General features: G+C 44.4%; 1 protein-coding gene across 5 annotated transcripts in view; it reads right to left on the bottom strand.

Annotated features, from left to right (window-relative positions):
- Positions 1 to 19,068, bottom strand: part of PALD1 (phosphatase domain containing paladin 1) — a 107,452-nt gene that overhangs the window by 28,854 nt on the left and 59,530 nt on the right. For all 5 annotated transcript variants that reach the window (XM_083441386.1, XM_083441383.1, XM_083441385.1 and 2 more), the window contains exons 9-18: positions 18,534 to 18,630; positions 17,534 to 17,638; positions 14,469 to 14,564; positions 12,924 to 13,058; positions 11,393 to 11,509; positions 10,041 to 10,220; positions 7,921 to 8,118; positions 6,861 to 7,001; positions 5,920 to 5,991; positions 4,767 to 4,907 (exon numbers count right to left, since the gene is read on the bottom strand). In XM_083441386.1, the coding sequence (XP_083297512.1) occupies positions 4,767 to 4,907; positions 5,920 to 5,991; positions 6,861 to 7,001; positions 7,921 to 8,118; positions 10,041 to 10,220; positions 11,393 to 11,509; positions 12,924 to 13,058; positions 14,469 to 14,564; positions 17,534 to 17,638; positions 18,534 to 18,630 (1,282 nt within the window). The remainder of the gene's footprint in view (positions 1 to 4,766; positions 4,908 to 5,919; positions 5,992 to 6,860; positions 7,002 to 7,920; positions 8,119 to 10,040; positions 10,221 to 11,392; positions 11,510 to 12,923; positions 13,059 to 14,468; positions 14,565 to 17,533; positions 17,639 to 18,533; positions 18,631 to 19,068) is intronic.

Here is a 19,068-nt window from a genome sequence, read left to right as displayed (position 1 = left end):
CCTGGGAGGTATATGCTTGTTATTTCTGAAATGTTTCTGCTTTCCTTTTTTCCAAAAACACCATGTGGTGCAGGGTTGATTCGAGGTCACTGGAAAGAGGACTCTTTTCACGAGGCGCAGGAGAAGACTACCTGCTTATGTCCCACGGCTCTGTATTTACATTTTATACCGACCAGGAAAACCTGAAAAACTTAAAAGGCACCAGTGCTCCCAGCATTGGTGCGGCAGCAAAGAAGAAAAACCTGGGTCTAAAAAAGTGTGTATTGAAAGATATGCCCTCATGAAGATTATAAATCCAAGAGGGAGGGGGTAGGCTGTTTTAAAACCCATTTTTTAAACAACTGTTAAGTGTTACTAACCATACCAGAGACTTTCATATGTAAAAAAAGACTCTGGCCTCCTGGTGCTCTGTTCCCTTTGTATTCAAGGGGATAATGCCTTAGCTGGATCCAGCCTATCTACTTCATCGGTAGTGGTAATTCTAGGAGCTCACAAACAACACTGGAAGGTGACAGCCACCCCATTATTTTTCCTGCCCATTGGATATTCATGAGTATGCCTTTTAACGTGAAAGTTTCTTTCCGTTGCCACGGCTGATTTATCTGTAAATCTGTGGAACTGCCCTTCCTACGATGGCACTGACCTTTAAAGCCCTAAACGGCCTCGGTCCTGTATACCTGAAGGAGTGTCTCCACCTCCATCATCCAGCCCGGACACTGAGGTCCAGCTCCGAGGGCCTTCTGGCAGTTCCCTCACTGTGAAAAGCAAAGTTACAGGGAACCAGGCAGAGGGCCTTCTTGGTAGTGGCACCTGCCCTGTGGAACGCCCTCCCAGCACATGTCAAGGCAATAAACAACTATTTAACTTTTAAAAGACAACTGAAGGCGGCCCTGTTGAGGGAAGTTTTTAATGTCTGATGATGTATTGTTTTTAATATTTGGTTGGAAACCGCCAGAGTAGCTGGGGAAACCCAGCCAGATGGGAAAGGTACCGTATTTTTTCGCCCCATAGGGCGCACCGCCCCATGGGATGCACGTAGGTTTTTGGGGGGGGAAATAAAGAAAAAAAATTATTTCCCCCCCAGGTGCGGGGCTGGCGCGGGGGAAGCCCGAGCTTCCCCCGACCCCAGCCCCCAGAACAGCCTGCTATCCGCAAGCCTACGGAGCCCGGCGCGAAGTCGCGCCGGTCTCCCCAGGCTTGCGGAGAGGTGCGCGAAGCCCGGGCACGCTCTTCAGCGCGTCCCAGGCTTCGTAATGTAGGCAGCCCCGCGCAGCCATCGGGAGCCTGGCGCGACTTTGCGGCGGGCTCCAGATGGCTGCACGGAGATGCGCGAAGCCCGGGCTCCGGAGGGCTGTGCAGAGCTGCACGAAGCCCGGGGCTGCAGGCGACTTCGCTCCGGGCTCCGGATGGCTGCACGGAGCTGCGCGAAGCCTGGGGCTGCAGGCACCTCTGCGCAGCCGTCGGGAGCCCAGTGCGACTTCGCGCCGGGCTCCCGACGGCTGCGCAGAGCTTCCTGAAGCCTGGAGAGCAAGAGGGATCGGTGCGCACCGACTCCTCTCGCCCTCCAGGCTGCAGCGAAAGCCTGCATTCACCCTATAGGACGCACACACATTTCCCCTTCATTTTTGGAGGGGGAAAAGTGCGTCCTATAGGGCAAAAAATACGGCATGTATGTATAAATAAATTATTTATTATTATTATTATTATTATTATTATTATTATTATTATTATTATTTGCATTCAGAGTGTCACACTGTAATGGCATTATTGTCAGGAATGGTTAACAGACATGGTGTGGTTTTTTCTAGCAAAAAAATAATAATGTAAAGCCATCGTTGCATCTTTGTGGCATTTCCACCTATTTCACGTGTTAATTATGTGTTACAGACCTTTAATGCTTTCGGCCACAGAGATCGTTGATAAAGTATTAGTCATGCATGAATTAAATTAGCCCCAATTCCACAAGTGCAATTTGGGAGTTGAGACACGATTACACGTATTGCTCTCCAAATCGGACTCTGCACAAGTCAGGAAGAAGAGGCCATAGCTCAGGGGAAATCCTCTGCGTACAGAGTCCTCTACATACTCAGGACTGCACAATAGATATCCTAATTTAGGAGATGTGTGCTACCCACACACTAGTAGACCATTGGCAGCTGCTGCCAGCTCTGACAATTTGCTCAGGATTAGGCAAGGAGAAGCCACCTTTTCCCTCCTTTCCAATAGTTGATTAGAAATCAAAGTACAAACCATTTGCTAGGTGAGGAAATGCCTGCACACAGCCTAGCACATGCAAGGATCAGGTTCATTGCTAGTTTTAGCAAGTCTTGCATGGACTGTGCTACCAAATGGGGAAATCCTCCACCAGCTCTCTCTGAACAAATGTGTTGTTGTTGTTTTTTTAAAAAATGTTAAATATGGAGATATTAAAACAGTTTGTTTGCTTTTTAAAGAAAAGCAGACACACAAGATTGACAGTGAGATTTTAAAACACACCCTGATAATGTGGTCTTAAAATTAAGGTTTTGTTGTTTTCACTATGTCATGCAACAATGCTGTGTTCGTAGCCTTTGAGAGTGCTTGGCTGTTGAAACCTGCCATCTAGTGGGATTTTCCACTCACTAAGAACACCCAAAAGCTTCACATGATGACAAAGGCCCACAGCTGTAAAAGGGAGAAGAGCTGTATTCAGGGATAAATATTAGTTAGGATGCTGGATTTCATTTTTATTAACTGAAGGAAAGACAGAGGGTAAGTATCAAAGCAACAAGGTCTTCAACAGGACCAAGATCACCCACCTCCACATTTAAGGCCCTTTTCACCCCCCTGCCAGCTATAGGCTCTTGCTTCTCATAAACCTTAGGCACACTAGCGGAGGTCAATGTGATCTCTAAACTAGCCCACATCTGTCAAGAACCACAGTTCCCCTAGAGCTTTGCGGCTGAGGCAGGAAAGCCAAATTTCATTCATCTTGAACTGCTGGGCTTTTGATAGCAGGGAAGTCAAACAGGTTTTTCCAGACAGGGTAATGGGGAAAAAGACAAGCCAGTGAAAAAGAAAAAAAGACACACAGGCTCAGTTCTGTGTCTGCAATACTGCACAAAGTCTCTTTTAATGACTAGCAGAAACCACCCTATATGCAAACAGCTTGAAGCTGTGTGTTGGGTCTGGGCAGTGAATGCTCCCAACATTGGCTTCCTAAGCTAGATCTTGGATCCGATTCCCATATGCATGTATGTTTATTTCACTACAGGAGGCAGAATAACCATGGAGAATGTTGAAAAAAATGACTGAGTTTGGGATTGCGTTCTGAGACAACATGAAATTTCCCTCTGCGGTGTTTACATATATGAAGTAAGTAATAATGGAGTAAAATAAAAATAATTTCATGCATGATGGGTCATTCACACATGCAGGGTATCAAGCAGCAAACACGGAGATGTGAGCCATCTCTAAACTGGAAGGAAAATGACTGTCACACTGACTCAGTATCCTGAGCTTTCTAAAGTAGTATGCGATTCCTCCCATTATTTTTGTTTGGCTTTTTGCAGATTTCAGAAATGCATCTATACATATTATCAGAAAATCCAAAGGCACTCGGCTGCCCTCTGTTGGCTTTGGGTAAATAATGAACTCTGTGACCTGAAGGCTAGTTATTCGGCTAATATATACTACTGTTGCTCAGTATATCAACAATTGCAAACAGCTTCCATGCAGGTTAGGCTGTCACGGGACTGGTGTCATGTTTGCAGACAGTGACCCACATTGTTCAGCATTCTGTAACTGGTGTCAGAGTGCCTTAGGCTTCAATGACTCCAGGGAGGCAGTGGTGCTGGAATCAGTGATCTTTATACATTAGCATCACGATTCAGTTATGTATGTGATAGCATGTTTTTGTTTTGTTTTTAAAGAAGCTCCTTTGCAATCCATGAAATATCATGCAAAGAAAGCCTCACAAAAACTTGTACGCAAGAAGTGCCTTTCCAGATATATTGTTGCAGAGGATGTGCACATGTCTGTGGGTGGGTGGGTGTTTGATAGCAGTATGATGGTGAGCACTAGCGCTGGTGCACAGGACTGCTGTAACCGACCAGCAGCTCTGGTAGAAACTGGCAGGCTTTGATGTCCTTTTTATAGACAATGCAAATCAGGGCACGTGTCTTACAAGGAAGGATAGCTTCTGGGTAGATAAGAGAGCTCCTTGCCCCCTTTCCCATGACTATAAAAGCCAAGAGAGACAAAGCAAAGCATCACTTGGAGAATATACTAAGCTAAATATGAGAAATTATTTAAGCTTGCTTAATGCTTATAACTGATAAAGGCCACAGAATTTCTTACAATCCTGAACACAAGCTCGGCATAAGGTTCTGCAGCCGGGGGCCACACCCTCCCTGCCTCAGGTATAACAACATGTGGATCAGTCAAAGACAAGCTCTCTGAAACTACAGGTAAACCATTTCCAAACAAAACTACAGCCCGTTCCCCATTGACTTGCGCACTCAGCTCCTGAGATCAGCAGTTGATCTCTATCTAATCTGAACAGACCGCAAACACCCTTTGCTTCTTGATGTCTCTGTCCTCTCCCTGTTGCACACCTCCCGCCATCTCATTTGAACATTCAGCCCTGCCCATTGAAACTAATCACCAAGTATAAACAGACCTATGTCTGTCTTAACAGCAGAGCGAAATGGCAAAGAACAGAGGGAGCCACCAAAGGTGTGCGGAAATTCAAAGCAACATCCATGGTACGTGTTTGCTAGGCTTACCTGTCTGTAGGTGCATATGATGATTTCCCTCAAGTGATAGTGCATGGGTGTCATCGTCTCACTCACGGTATCCAGTGCCATATCTACTTCCTTCTTCATTCGGTGTCCCTCCGGCAACATCTGAACCACCTTCATGACCACCTGGCAGACAAAAGCAAAGGCCCAGCTTAACATGAAACCTTCCCACCTGGAATGTTCTCTTTCACAAAGAGCAAATGCTAAGTCACTGAAATTTTCTTCTGGGGGAAGTAAAGAGGGAAATAGTTTGCCCCCCGTTTCTGGCATTCCGTTCCCTACTAGTTTTGCAAAAACATCACATAAGGGACACAAAAGTACCTTCTGACAAGCGCAAATGCCAGTCTCAAGAATGTTCACAGGAATCAACACGTCACACTTAGTTCCGACCCTTTAGATCCCTTTAAAGCAGCCTTGCAAATAAGCCCACAAAAGTTACCAGCCTGCAAAAATGTCTTACTGACCTGCTGGGTATGGCAATACAAACCCACCCAACAGCATGGAAGATGTGGATCATGCCAGATTCACATCAGCACTGACAAAAGATTCTGTTCCTCAATATTTTGTTTTCGTCCCTTTCTTTTCTGAGCTGCAAACTAATGCAGCGGTGCCGAGTTGTGCCCAATATTGGGGGGGGCCGCACGTGCATGCATAATGTCACATGTGTGATGCCCCCCACCCAATCCAGCCAGGCCCATCCACTGCCAGCCACCTTACTTTTTTGAAAAGGATGCGTAGGAGAAGATGCTTCGCCCTGCATGTCCCTGGCAAAGATCGCCTGTGTGTCTTCCGGGAAGGTGGGTCGAAGTTGCTTCACCTTGCCAGGTTCCTGGCAATACTCAAAAGGATATGGCAGGGCTAAACATCTTTGTCCTGGTGTGTACACCACATTTGGGGAACCCTTCTTGAAAACATGGGGGAGGGGTCCCCAAAATTCAGTTATTGCAGAGGCAGCGGGAGAGATGTGGCAGAAACTGATGTCAGCAGCAACCGAGCAAGATGGAAGATCACCTGTGCATTCAAATGTGTTCGTGGTGATAGTTCTGATTGATTTATTTGGGGTGGTTAAGGCTGCCCTTTCAGAAACATTACCTTAAGAATATTCTGTCGCCTAATTTTAAAAGTAGAAGATACGCACCTCAAACTCTCCTTTGGTGTACTTGGCATCTGGCACGCTCACAATTTCATCTTCAACCATCTCAGGGATTCCCTGAAGCACCAAGAAGAGGAGTCTTAGGTTTGATTATTGAGCAACACAGGAGATAAACAACAGTATCACAGAATTATTACTGACTGCAATATATGGCTGCTTATGAAGTTAGTAATATGCCATGTTAAGACACAAGGAACTGTGAATATTGTAGAATTCTGGTACTTTTCACTTTCTATATTTTAGAAAAGGTATCATTCTTTTTAAAATGTATCCTTTATCCATTATTTCTATTTATGTATCTTGCCTCGGTTTAGAAAATTCCTTAAAATCCCAATCAAAAAATATTAAAGTGGTTTATGTATGTAACAGCAGCAGATAGGATTCTTTATGCGCAGAAGTGGAAGCAAGAAGTTCCCACGAAAGAAGAATGGATAAGCAAGATAATGGACTATGAAAAACTGGGGGAAATTAACAGCAAAATTAAGAGAATCTTTTATAGAAGAATGGATGCCTTTTTCGGACTACTTAAAGAAATATTATAGTACGATGAACTCACGAGCAGGATTTGAGCTGTGAGAAACAGGTGTAATCAGATTATAATATTGTAGTTTTGATTTAATAGATAGAAAATAGGGTGCAGTGGAAGGGGAGAAACAACAACTCCATGAAAAACGGGGTGGGAATCAACAAAAATAAGAGAAAATATATTATTGTGTCTTGATTGTATATGTTAAAAAAGTTGAAACTTAAGACTAGTCCTTAAAATTGTTCTGCAAAAGCCAAGAGACTTTTAACACCAAGAAGATTTAAACCCTGGGCACTGCACACATTTCAGGAAGGATTTTGCCCATAATATCAGGTACCCCTCCCTGCAGAATCCCAGACCCCTCACAAAGTGGGACACAGGTCTCCAAATTAGTACATACGTTGAAATGCCAGAGGGTGAGGACAGCAATGACCATGGCTGTGGTGGTTCTTCCTCTGCCACTGTGGCAATTGAACACAAAGGCTGTGCGGGAGTCTTCAGCCAGAGCACCCTTCATGGCTTCCAGCAGCTGGTCAAAGTCCTAAAGGTGGCACACAAAGGGCATTTGTGAGCAACCTAGTCTTTCTCAGGTGTGTGTGCGTGCGTGTGTGTGATCTTCACATGTGCTCAGTACTGTACTCACAGCATGTGCCAAATGTATGTTCTGTCCCTCATAAGGCTTTTAGGTGGCAGCAATGCCCTGATGAGGCAAATCCACTACAAACAGACCAGATTTTAATCACACTAAGTTGCTGCAAAGGGATTCTAAATAGCACCTAACTAATGCATGTTCCAATGCCTCTTTTAAGGAAACGTAAACCGGGTTTATTGGGGGGGACGGGCTCGCCCCCATCTAGGGGCTGAGCAGCCCGAGACTTTAGTTGAGTCTCCTTCTTTGGTGGTCTTTAAGCAGAGGCTTGACAACCATATGTAAGGAGTGCTCTGATGGTGTTTCCTGCTTGGCAGGGGGTTGGACTCGATGGCCCTTGTGGTCTCTTCCAACTCTATGATTCTATGATTCTATGAGTCATGTGAACTGTGTCACATAATTTGGAGAAGTGCAAAAAACCACAGGACAACTGCATTTCATGAAGCACAAATCAGGTCTGTTTACTTAAAAACACGAAGACTAGACAAAATCCCAGGGGGCATCCCTATTGCAAAATCAAGTGGATGGGGTGAAGGGGGGTGGGAAAAAATAACGGCTCCTGGTTTTTGTCTAGCTGAAAAAATGGTTTTAGGACAAAGCATTATGTGCAGCTGTGCAATTTTCCCCCCACAAGAGGCTTCACTTCCCTGCCCCCACCCACCCAAAAAAGAAAGGCCCCCACAAAAGGCTGGACTATTCAGTAGAAGACTAGCAAGTGGAGAGAAGGGTTGCTTAAGTATCAGCCATCTTAAAATTCTCCGTGTAGAAGAAGGTAAGGGGCGGAGATATGGGGTCCCTGTGTTGTGTTTACCTTTTCCTTAGGAGCACAGAAGTCTGGGATTGGAACCCGTTTATACACCAACCCCTGGCAGGTGCTTTTGTGCTGGTTGAAGACTTCCTGCATGGTCAGGCATGTCTTCAACATTTTCATCTGCTTCTCCTGTTCCAGATAGACCTCGAGCCATTTCTGGGATTTCAGCAGGTCATTCTTCACAACAGATTCGAGTTTCTGAAGGAGGGAAGCAATGAGGCCAAACCAACAAACAAAAGGGCTTATGAGGAATTACCAGAGTTAACTATGCAATTATCACTTTTCGTTTCCCTCTGGCCTCACTCACATACAATTCCCCTCCCCACCATCCTTGTGTGCCAAATTTTTGTAACTGCGTGAATCTGACAAAAAGGAATGAGGTCTATGGAAGCCGGTGCCATTAATAATAATGAATTTTAAAAGATGCTTAAATTGGTGCTCCCCCCCCCCCAAAAAAAAAAAAAAACCCCAAAGCCTTGTTGCTAGGGATAATTGGGATGGAGGCTCCGAAGAAGCTGACTATTTGTTTTATGTATGCAACAACCGCAACCAGAATTCTATATGCGCACAAATGGAAAAAGGATGAGATTCCAACCCAAAAAGAATGGCTTATAAAAGTAATAGATTACAGTGGTGCCCCGCAAGACGAATGCCTCGCAAGACGGAAAACCCGCAAGACGAAAGGGTTTTCCGTCTGCAGAGGTGCTTCGCAAGACGAATTTCCCTATGGGCTTGCTTCGCAAGACGAAAAATGACGAAAAAATTTGAATTTTTTTTCGCTCCAAAACCCCTTATTTTGAATCGCTAAGCTGCTAAAATAATGGCAAAACCGCTAATCCCCCACCCCTTAAAAAGCCGTTTTTAGCCCTTAAAGGGCCAATAGCGCTAATTGCGCTAATCCGTCAATGGGCTTGTTTCGCAAGATGAAAAAACCGCAAGACGAAAAGACCCGCGGAACGGATTCTTTTCGTCTTGCGAGGCACCACTGTATGCTGAAATGGCAAAACTGACTGTAGAACTAAGAGACCCAAATGATGAACTGTTTATGGAAAACTGGAGGCCTTTTTATACTGCTGAAGTATTATAGCGATATTAAATCGTGAGCAGGATTCGAGATATGAGTGGTGGTGGGGAAAATATAAGATGGAGTTGTATAATGCAGCAACCAAGGATAAGAACAAAAACACCAGAGTGGGAAGTCAAAAAGAAATATATAAGAGAATGGCATATTGCATGCGAAGTAAATTTGTTTAAATCTTTGAGGAACAATAAAAATCAATTAAAAAAAAGAAAGAAAGCCGATCAATTTAAGGCTCCAAGGTGGAATTAAAAAAATAAATGGAGTGAGCCAATAATACTTTCAAACTCAATTCATCTGATAAATAATGCAAAGGGAGAACAAGCAAGGCTGGCATCTGTTATTACTAAGAAAGATGATCGATCAGCTCCATATGGAGACGCAAAGGTTAAATCTGGAAAAGACAACAGGCTGAAAAATGGCCTTTGTGATGAGCATGCCACCATGGATGTGTCCCCCTTGTTCACTCCTGCATCATAACAGTTTAAAAACCGGGGCTTGGGGTGGGGGTGGGCGGTGCGACAGTTAGCCTGTCACACCAATACAACAACAGCCACAATGAAAGATGCAAAGTGCCATCAAATGTCAACAGATAGTAAGAATCTCCTTGTCAGATACTTTTTAACTGCATAGCATCCTTAGAAGCCACCCTAGAAAAACACTACAGTGGTGCCTCGCAAGATGAAATTAATTCGTTCTGCGAGTGTTTTCATCTTGCGAAGCACCACTGTGCATTGACGGTTTCCCATAGGAATGCATTGACGGTTTTAAGAAAAAGGCGCAAGACGTTTTCGTCTTGCGAAGCAAGCCCATAGGGAAATCCGTCTTGTGAAGCAACTCAAAAACGAAAAACTCTTTCGTCTTGCGAGTTTTTCGTCTTGCGAGGGATTCGTCTTGCGAGGTACCACTGTATCATTTTTTTCCAATTCCTGCAGAGTGGCTGCCTGTAGTGAAATGCTAAGTGCCCCGGATCAACTCAAAAGTTTCCCAATACTTACCTGGCAAAGGAAAAAAGAGAAGTTAAAAGCGCCTGAGCTCTCACCTCCAGCTGTTCAGGTGACGCTGCAGGCACTGTAATCTGCTGCTCCAGGTTGCTAACCTCTCGGACGGTGTAGGTTTGCTCGTTCCCTTCTAGGACCACATCTTCGCGAAGATTGATCCACAAGATGTGGGAATACTTCCGCTTCGTATCTGTCAGGTAGCTCAAGACATTCCCTATAGCCTGAGGAAAATGAGTAATAGTGGTCTTGTAGTAAGGTTAACACTTTCTGTGGTACTTCGGGTTACATACGCTTCAGGTTACAGACTCCGCTAACCCAGAAATAGTGCTTCAGGTTAAGAACTTTGCTTCAGGATGAGAACAGAAATCGTGCTCTGGCGGCACGGCAGCAGGAGGAGGTCCCATTAGCTAAAGTGGTGCTAAAGGTTAAGAACAGTTTCAGGTTAAGTACGGACCTCCGGAATGAATTAAGTATTTAACCCGAGGTACCTGGGAAATGATATATAATGAATTGAAAAGGATGTTTAAAATAATGTTTGTAAAAATAAAAAAAAACACCAGAAGCTTTTCTTTTGGGAATTATAGGGACAGAACTACCAAAACTGTATAGAAACTTATTCATGCTACTACAGCTGCAAGAATGCTACTCGCTGAAAAATAAAAAGAAGCAGAAGTCCCAGCAAAGGAAGAATGGATACAAAAATTTATGGAATATGCAGAAACGGTGAAACTTACTGGAAGAATAAGAAAGCAAGATAACAAACCCTTTATAAAAGAATGGAAGTGGTTTATTGAATATTTACAGATAAATTGTAAGCAGATAAGAACATTGGCAGGGTTGTTGTAATGACCTCCAGTTTTATAAGAGTATACATTTAAAGTAAGATGAATAAATGAGCAAATTAAGTTAATTTGTATACGCACAAGATATTAAAAATAAGTTTAAGGTAATGCAGAAAGAGGGGGAAGGAAGTCAAGTTTTGAAATGTTAAAATGATTGCAAAATTAGTGAAATGTATAAACCTGAAAAGCAATCAATCAATCAATCAATCAATCAGAGAATGCCTGCATTTAAATGCCTGCATTTAAAAAGATTTAAAAAGCAACAACCCTACAACTGGTTAGTTGTGTGACTGTTTCTCAAGGGCTCTCAGTCAGCTTCCTTTTGTTTCCACAACTTCGCTGGGTTTCACAGGTGTGGGAAATCTGGAAACTCCACTGTCTTTTTATTTTATTTTTTTAAGGATCAAATTCCTGTTTCGATTTAATAATAATAATAATAATAATAATAATAATAACAACAACAACAACAACAACGCCTGTTTTTAATCCGAGAGCTCTCTGGCCCTATCTCAGTCTCTCTTCCCAGAAACTACACAGCATTGTTCGATTACCTTGGCGTTTGGCTGTGCCATCCCATACACAGGCATCTTGGGGACTCTCCGGAAGTTGGCCACGCTCATCTCCTTGACCGTGCTGAGCACATCTGGAGAAAACCTTTCATCCACCACCTGTGACAGAAGCAGAAGAACTCTGAAGGCTGCGGCAACCAGCTAGGAAAAGCTGGACATTCGTTTTGCTCATGCAGTTCCCCGAGACACTTCCTCAAGCACTTCCTGCCTCGGCAAGATCATACCGGGAAGGACAGCAGCTCTGACACCAACAGCCTCCTTCCAAATCCCACTTAAACTAAAAACCTAATGTGGTGCCTTTCCAGATGAAGCCCGTCAGCCGCAGCCAATGTGGCCGGTGGTCAGGGATGAGAAGCACCGCAGCCCAACAGCATCTGGGGGTGGGCACCAGGTTGGGGAAGGGTGGCCTACAGAAAGAGCAACAATAGTCCCCAAATCTCATGAATGCGATGCAGATCTGAAATCACCCAAAGCATATGCAGGTACAGAGGGTAATCCGCCCAATGGGTGGCATTCAACTATATCCCACCCGGAGCAGACCCACTGAAATTAACGAACCTAACTTAGCCACAGGGACGCGGGTGGCGCTGTGGGTTAAAGCCTCAGCGCCTAGGGCTTGCCGATCAAGAGGTCGGCGGTTCGAATCCCCGCGGCGGGGTGCGCTCCCGTCTTTCGGTCCCAGAGCCTGCCAACCTAGCAGTTCGAAAGCACTCTCGGGTGCAAGTAGATAAATAGGGACCGCTTACTAGCGGGAAGGTAAACGGCGTTTCCGTGTGCGGCTCTGGCTTGCCAGAGCAGCGATGTCACGCTGGCCACGTGACCCGGAAGTGTCTTCGGACAGCGCTGGCCCTCGGCCTCTTTGAGTGAGATGGGCGCACAACCCTAGAGTCTGTCAAGACTGGCCCGTACGGGCAGGGGTACCTTTACCTTAGCCACGTCTACCAACTTAATGGGGCTACTCTGAGTAGGGCTAGCACTGAATGCCACCCAATGTCCACTGGTGCTCAGGCATGCCTGCACACACTCAGTTTAACAGAATCCCTGGAAGAACGTGCTGTTACGTTTCATAAAACCTGACTGCATCCTCAGAAGAAGGCTGAGCATGTAGGGGTGGGGGAGAAAGGGGATATAGTCCAGCCCTTTAACAAGAAAATCAATTGCATCACAAGCGGGAGCCAGTGTGGCACAGTGGTTAGAGTGTTGGACCTGGGAAACCAGGGTTCGAATCCCCACTCAGCCTCAGCCTAACCTACCTTACAGGGTTGTTGTGAGGCTAAAATGGGGAGGAGAACTGTGTACGACACCTTGAGCTCCTCGGAGTCAAAGTGGGATATAAATGTAGTTATGGTAGTAATAAATAATTATTATTATTACAGAAATGTAATAAAATGCAGAGCTGCTGTCCAAGATGGGTGTTCAAGAGTCAGGCAGTGTAGGCAGGCTGCTCAGGGTAAATATATTTAATAATAATAATGACAACAATAATAATAATAACTCAAAATAGTTGACTCACCAGCACCCGTGCCCCCTTAGTTATCTGCTCCCCTGTGACCACAAGCTCCGACAGGTTCATGTTGGCCTGAAGCCTGTATAGTTCAGAGTGCCTGCACATCCATCGGCTGAAATCTAGGGCAAAAGCAAGGGGGTACTTCCAGTCCAGGAAAGGGAGACAAGACAGACAGGGACACTGTCAGAAGCAGGCTGCAAGCCAATGTACTGCACACATCACAAGTAATCATTAGAAAACATGGCATCCTGTTGGCACAAAAAGCACTATCTTCTCCTTATGGAATAACACGAATTGGCTGAAGGTGCTGCTAGTTGAGGCCATAATCTTAGCAGCGGAGAGAATTATGTAAACATTTTGTTGGGCATGGAAGACACAAGGCATGGTGGCCAAATCTGCTGTCGCAGTACAGGATATAAGGTTGTCCTTTTCTCCCTTTCCTTTCCTGCAAACCAGTGTTTCTCAACCTGACCGCTGGTGTTGCTAACTAGGGATGATGGGATTTGTAGTCCAAAAACAGCTGGAGACCCAAGTTTGGGAAACACTTGCTGTACACCAACATCGCAAATTATCAAGGGGTTTTTTGCTTGATTTGACTGAGCTGAAGGTTTCTTTTATTACAGGGCTCGTAATGTTTTCATCATAGTGGCCACTGAGAGAACGGTAAAGAGCAGTGGGAATGACAGTAATACTGACAACAGCCAACTAGATGCCATCGCCTTTGGCTAGCGCAATAAATGTTTATCTAACACAAGCCATCTCCCTTTACAATTTGATCTGACCAGAAACTCCCAAGAGCAGGCATAGGCAAACTCAGCCCTCCAGATGTTTTGGGACTACAGCTCCCATCATCCCTGACCACTGGTCCTCATCCCTGACCACTGGTCCTGTTAGCTAGGGATGATGGGAGTTGTAGTCCCAAAACGTCTGGAGGGCCGAGTTTGCCTATGCCTGCCCAAGAGCTTGCCAGCAGAGAAACTTTCGATGACTGGTTGGGTTCAACATTCACTTCAGTCTCTGTGGATTCAGCATTTCGCAAGGACCCCCATGTGGGTCTGCTCAGTCTTCTCCCACCCCACAGCTGTGGTGCCTAGACTGTGGAACACCCTTCCCAACAGAGACCCTGTCTGACTCATTACTTTTTGCTGTAAAGTGGAAATGGGCTTTTTAAGAGATGTTTTGGCCTGATTTAAAAGCTTTTTTGTTTTTGTATGTTTTTGCCTCTTGCAGCTTTTAAGGATATTTTTACTTCATTTTCAAGCTTGCTTCCCCTCTTCCCTCCCATTTCATTTTCCTCCTGTGTTTACATGGCATTTCTTAGGGGGCAAGGGACCATATTGGATCTGGCTTTCGTAAGCTGCTCTGAGAGCCTTTTTTTGGCTCTGAAGAAAGAGGCTTGGTGTCTGGTTCCTACCCCCCACCCTCGGCACTGGAACATCTAGTTCCACTTTCCCTGACATATGTAAGATGTCTGCACCCCATCACTGGGTACACCCGGCAAGGGTGGGAAAATGCACAGCATCGTTTAGGAGCTCAGGGAAGAATACTCACCTGTTCGTGAAGGTAATAGTTGAAAGCTATCAAGTAGAAGTAGCGCTCAAGGCTCTGCAACGTCCTCTGAAGGAAATACTCTTTGGTGCTGTTCCCCTACAATGCAAACACACAAATAGAACTATTAATAAGAGGCGCTTGCCATTGTTGTTGTTGCTATTGAATTTGCATCCCACCTTTCTTCCCAAAGAAGCCCTGGGTAGCAAACACCAAGTGACAAAACAATAAAAACATCTTAAAAGCAATTCCAAAACAGACACAGACTGGGATAGATCTTAGCTTAAAAGTTTTGTTGAAGGTGGATTGTATTTGGTAGGCACCAAGACGACAGAAGCTGTGTTAATATTCATGGGGAGGGGATTCCAAAGCGTAGGTGCTACCACACTAAAAGCCCATTGGTGCAGAATGAACATGCTAATAAGAGGGTATCTTCAGGAGGCCCTCACCCGCAGAGTAGGGCTAGGCGATATCTGGTTTTCAACACTTTGATATTATCACCCAGGGAGTTCCATGGTTGAGTGAGGATTTGACTGATTTCCCCTGTCCAACTACAAAACTAAACCATACTGGCTCGCCATATGGAAAATGTAGAACTTTAACATTTGACTCTATTTATAAAGGGACTGCATTCTGTTTTGGGGAGGTGTGGCGGGGGGAGAGAAAGAATTTGGCAAGCAGTCCACTGGAAATCTGCGACATTACATAATTGTCTTTCATTAATATTTACTTGTTATCCCCTTTAAGAGAAATCCGGCCACAAGTCATTTATCAAAAAGATTAAGGAACATGCTTAGGACTAAACTGAACATTCTCCTGCATGGAAAATATGCAGCTATTCGTTAAAGGGGGAGAGAGAAGAGATAATGGGCACGTGCCACATTAAAGTCTCCCTAATTATCTGTGGGGTGAAGGTGAGGCAAGAGTTTAAAATTGTGACATACTTTATGGTTGCCCTCTAACATTCATTTGTCGAGTGAGCGATACCATGTTTTTTGTTAGCGTAAACTTATATACAAGCCTGTTAAACAAAACGGTCCCTTCTTGCCTTTTCTCAGTGAAAGAAGACTGAATGGTGCTGATATCAGATTTATATGTGATTTATCAAGACAAATGTAGCCTGCCCAACCACTGTGGCCTGCCAGGTACTGGTCAACCTTTCCCATTTTTGCAGTTTCAGATTGGGGATGAGGGAAGGTGAAGAGAGGGATATTTAGCCACTATATAGCTGACAGCCATTAGCGGCTTTTGAGATGGAATCAAGAGATTTACAAGCTGGAAAGGCATGGTATACACTATAAACATAGATTTACAGAGACACACATCGCTCTTCCTCCATGATGCATTTTGTCCAATGAGAACATAACCCTAGGAAATTTTTCCATTGTTTTAAGAAGAGCTGTTGCTGTGTTTGAACTTCAAATAAACAGTCCTTGTGTTTGAAATGTAGAGCGGGGTCCAAAGGCTTATTTCTCAGAGCCGCTGAAGACATACGCCAGCCGCATCCTGCAAAGGCCAAACTGAAATTCACCCTGACAGGAAATCCAGGGCTGCATTCGCAAAATGGCTGCTCCAGAGCTCCATTCGCAAAATGGAGTGGTTCTTCCCCATTCTTTTTCACCTTATGAGGTAGATAGGGTTGTGATGAGACAGTGTCTGGCCCAAGGTCACCCAGTGATCTTCAAACCTGAGTCTCAGAGCTGGGCCCTATTATGAGGCACAGTAAGGTAGCTGCCTCAAGCAGTGGGTCAGTGCTTGGCACACCAGCCAGCTTGCTCCTCTGCAAGCAGGGCTTACACCTGCCACCCTTTAAAAGAATTCAAAGGACGTGCTTAAATCAGGTATGGGAGGGAAAGAGTTTTGATGAGAGTTCAGCCCTGCCACCACATACACATTGCCCCAAGGGATGTAAGACAGTTTCCTTGCAAGTGCAGTTAAGTCTCCTTCAGCCAAGCAGGAGGTGGCGCAGAAGATAAATCCCTTCTGGTGTGAGCCTTGGCACCACCCAAAGCCTGGACCCTTCTTTACAAATGTGATGATAAAAAACAAATAATAGCAAGTGCTTTTATCTTCAACGGCAAGTGTTCTCTTGAAAAAACAATATATCCTTCCGGTTTCCTGAATAAACATTTGGAAAGCTTTCTGACTTTCAGTACAAACTGTCCTTGTTTATAGCCATAATTTACACCTGAATAATTTTATAGTCTATCCTGTTTATGTCTTTAGGCACGCGGGAGGTGGGGGGGGCAGGGAGGGCAGGGGAGAGAGGCACCCAAAAGGAAAATTGAAGCAGTGTGTCCCCTGTGCTCATCTTTCCTTTTTCACATTTCTTGTCAACTTTTAGGAAAAAGCTGTATGTCAGGAACGGAGAGAGCATTTTCTCAAAAAGTGAAACAAAAAATCTAAGAAGCAGTAAGGACATATGAAGCCGAGTCTCGGAACTATTGAGAACTGTACACACTAATTAACAACAGTGGGTCCAATAAGAGGTAACACATAACACCGACAATGAACTGGTATGCAAAAGGAGAAAATGTCTAATGAAGCTTGGGAGAACTAATGAGCAAGTGCAATTTCTATAAAGCGTGTTATGCTGAATGGGGCTACTGAATGCTACTCTATGGCCCTTGGAAGTCCTTGGAAGATTTTTAATGCCTTACATAAAATGCTAAGAATAATATTTATTTTTAATATTCTAGACGAATAGGGGCTTCCTAACAACTCTTGGCACTTTTAACAAACTACAGTTCCCAGGATTCTTTTGAGGGAGCCATGACTGTTTAAAGTGGTATGACATGGCTTTAATGTGTAACACAGATGGAGCCTAAGTTAAAAGGTGGCCTTTCTTCCAAGGAAACATCAGTTGTGAGCTGAGGTAGACGTACATTAAATATCCCAATGTCCCTTAGAAAGGCATAATCATAACATGGGTCAAACCCAGCTGCGGACGCCACTTTAGGAAACTTAATAATGCCATAAGCTTAGGTCAAGATTTTAAGTAGTAAACTAATTCAATCATTAAATTAAATGCTTAAAAATTTAAGGAGGCGGCTCAGCCCGACCGATACCTGAATCCGATAATCTTCTCCAATCCCTTCCAGCTTCTTCTTATTCTCGTAGATGGCTTCCTTCATGTCATGCATTTCCGAACACAAGGAAATAGCGGAATCCACCTGAGAAAGCCCAAAGCCAAAAGCCAAATGTCAATCTACTCAAGAGAAAGAGGATTCTGTACCCTTCAATCTCTCTTGCATGCTACATTTGCGCACACCCCCATTGGTCTTATCGCCTGGAAAGGCACTCCCCAGTTTAACGGCACAGTTCAAAATTGCGGCCACTTTCTGGACAACCTTCAAACTTATCAAGTTCACAGGTAATCGAAAAGTTTCTAGCGTAGATGCATTCCCTTTCTTCATTGGGGGGTTGAGAACAACTGGGGAGAATAAACAGCTTTGGTTTTGACTGTGCTGTTCTCTTAACCAGGTTTTATTAAATTTGTTTCACTATTCCATGCATTTGTATAGAACCCCCCAAAACGGTGCTGGTAGGTACAACCTAATTAAAAGAAAGAAAGTCCATCATCAACCCTCCAACATTAACCATTATGCAAATAATGCTAAAGGAGCACTGCAACCAGTGTGTGCTCCCCAAACATTTCATGTTGGTGACACACTTTTTGGACATGCATCATTTTGCAGCACAATTAATTCAGCTTTACTAGCAAACTGGAGGTTAAGCCAACCCCTTTTCCAGCCCCAGGAGCTTGGGGGGTGTTCGCGCGACACACAGTTTGGAAAGCTCTGTTCTACACCCTTGACTAGCTGTTGTGAAGAGAGCTTTGACAATCACTTCTGAACAAGTGGTGCCCGATAACACCATCTTAGCCTTAAAGAGATATGGCGTGCTTGGTTCTACATCAGTAGCTGCCACGGGCAAGGACTTCAGACAGCAGAAATGGAGGGGGGGGAGAGAGAAAGGGAGTCAAGAGAAGGACAAGGGAAGCAGGGGACGGGTGTCGTGGACTTTATTGCCAAGGCTCCATCTGCAAATCAATGCAAATTTGCTTACCTCCTCAACTATCTGCTGGCCTTTTGGTACTATGTCAATAAAGGTCTGAATAATTCGAAATCGATCCCTTGGCAAAGACTTAGTGGGCTGTGGAAGGCTGTAATTGGAAAAGGTAAAAATATGATTTCTTTAATGTGAAGTGAACTCTCTCTCTCTCTTTCTTTCTTTCTTTCTTTCTCTCTCTCTCTCTCTCTCTCACACACACACACACACACACACACACACAGCTATGCCAACGTGAGAGCACAATTCCACCCATTCAAAAATATCCATCAGATGTAATCCCCTGCTTCATATACCAACACCCTCATATAGACACACACAAGCCATGGTGCTTATTACATCCACACTCAATGAAATATCATCCCGCTTCAAGAGCTGGCCACTTATATACTACTACAGGAGTCAATAATGTCTCCCAAACCAATTATTTCATAATCCTATTTTCCTGTTCTGCATTTTGGTCATCTACATGCAACATATAAAATCATAGAATCAAAGATTTAGATCACAGAATTGCAGAGTTGGAAGGGAC

The sequence above is a fragment of the Podarcis tiliguerta genome (assembly GCF_965153285.1).
Source record: "Podarcis tiliguerta genome assembly, chromosome: 5".
NCBI lineage: Eukaryota > Metazoa > Chordata > Lepidosauria > Squamata > Lacertidae > Podarcis > Podarcis tiliguerta.
Note: the sequence above shows the minus strand (reverse complement) of the source record. Positions and strands in the feature narration are given on the sequence as shown.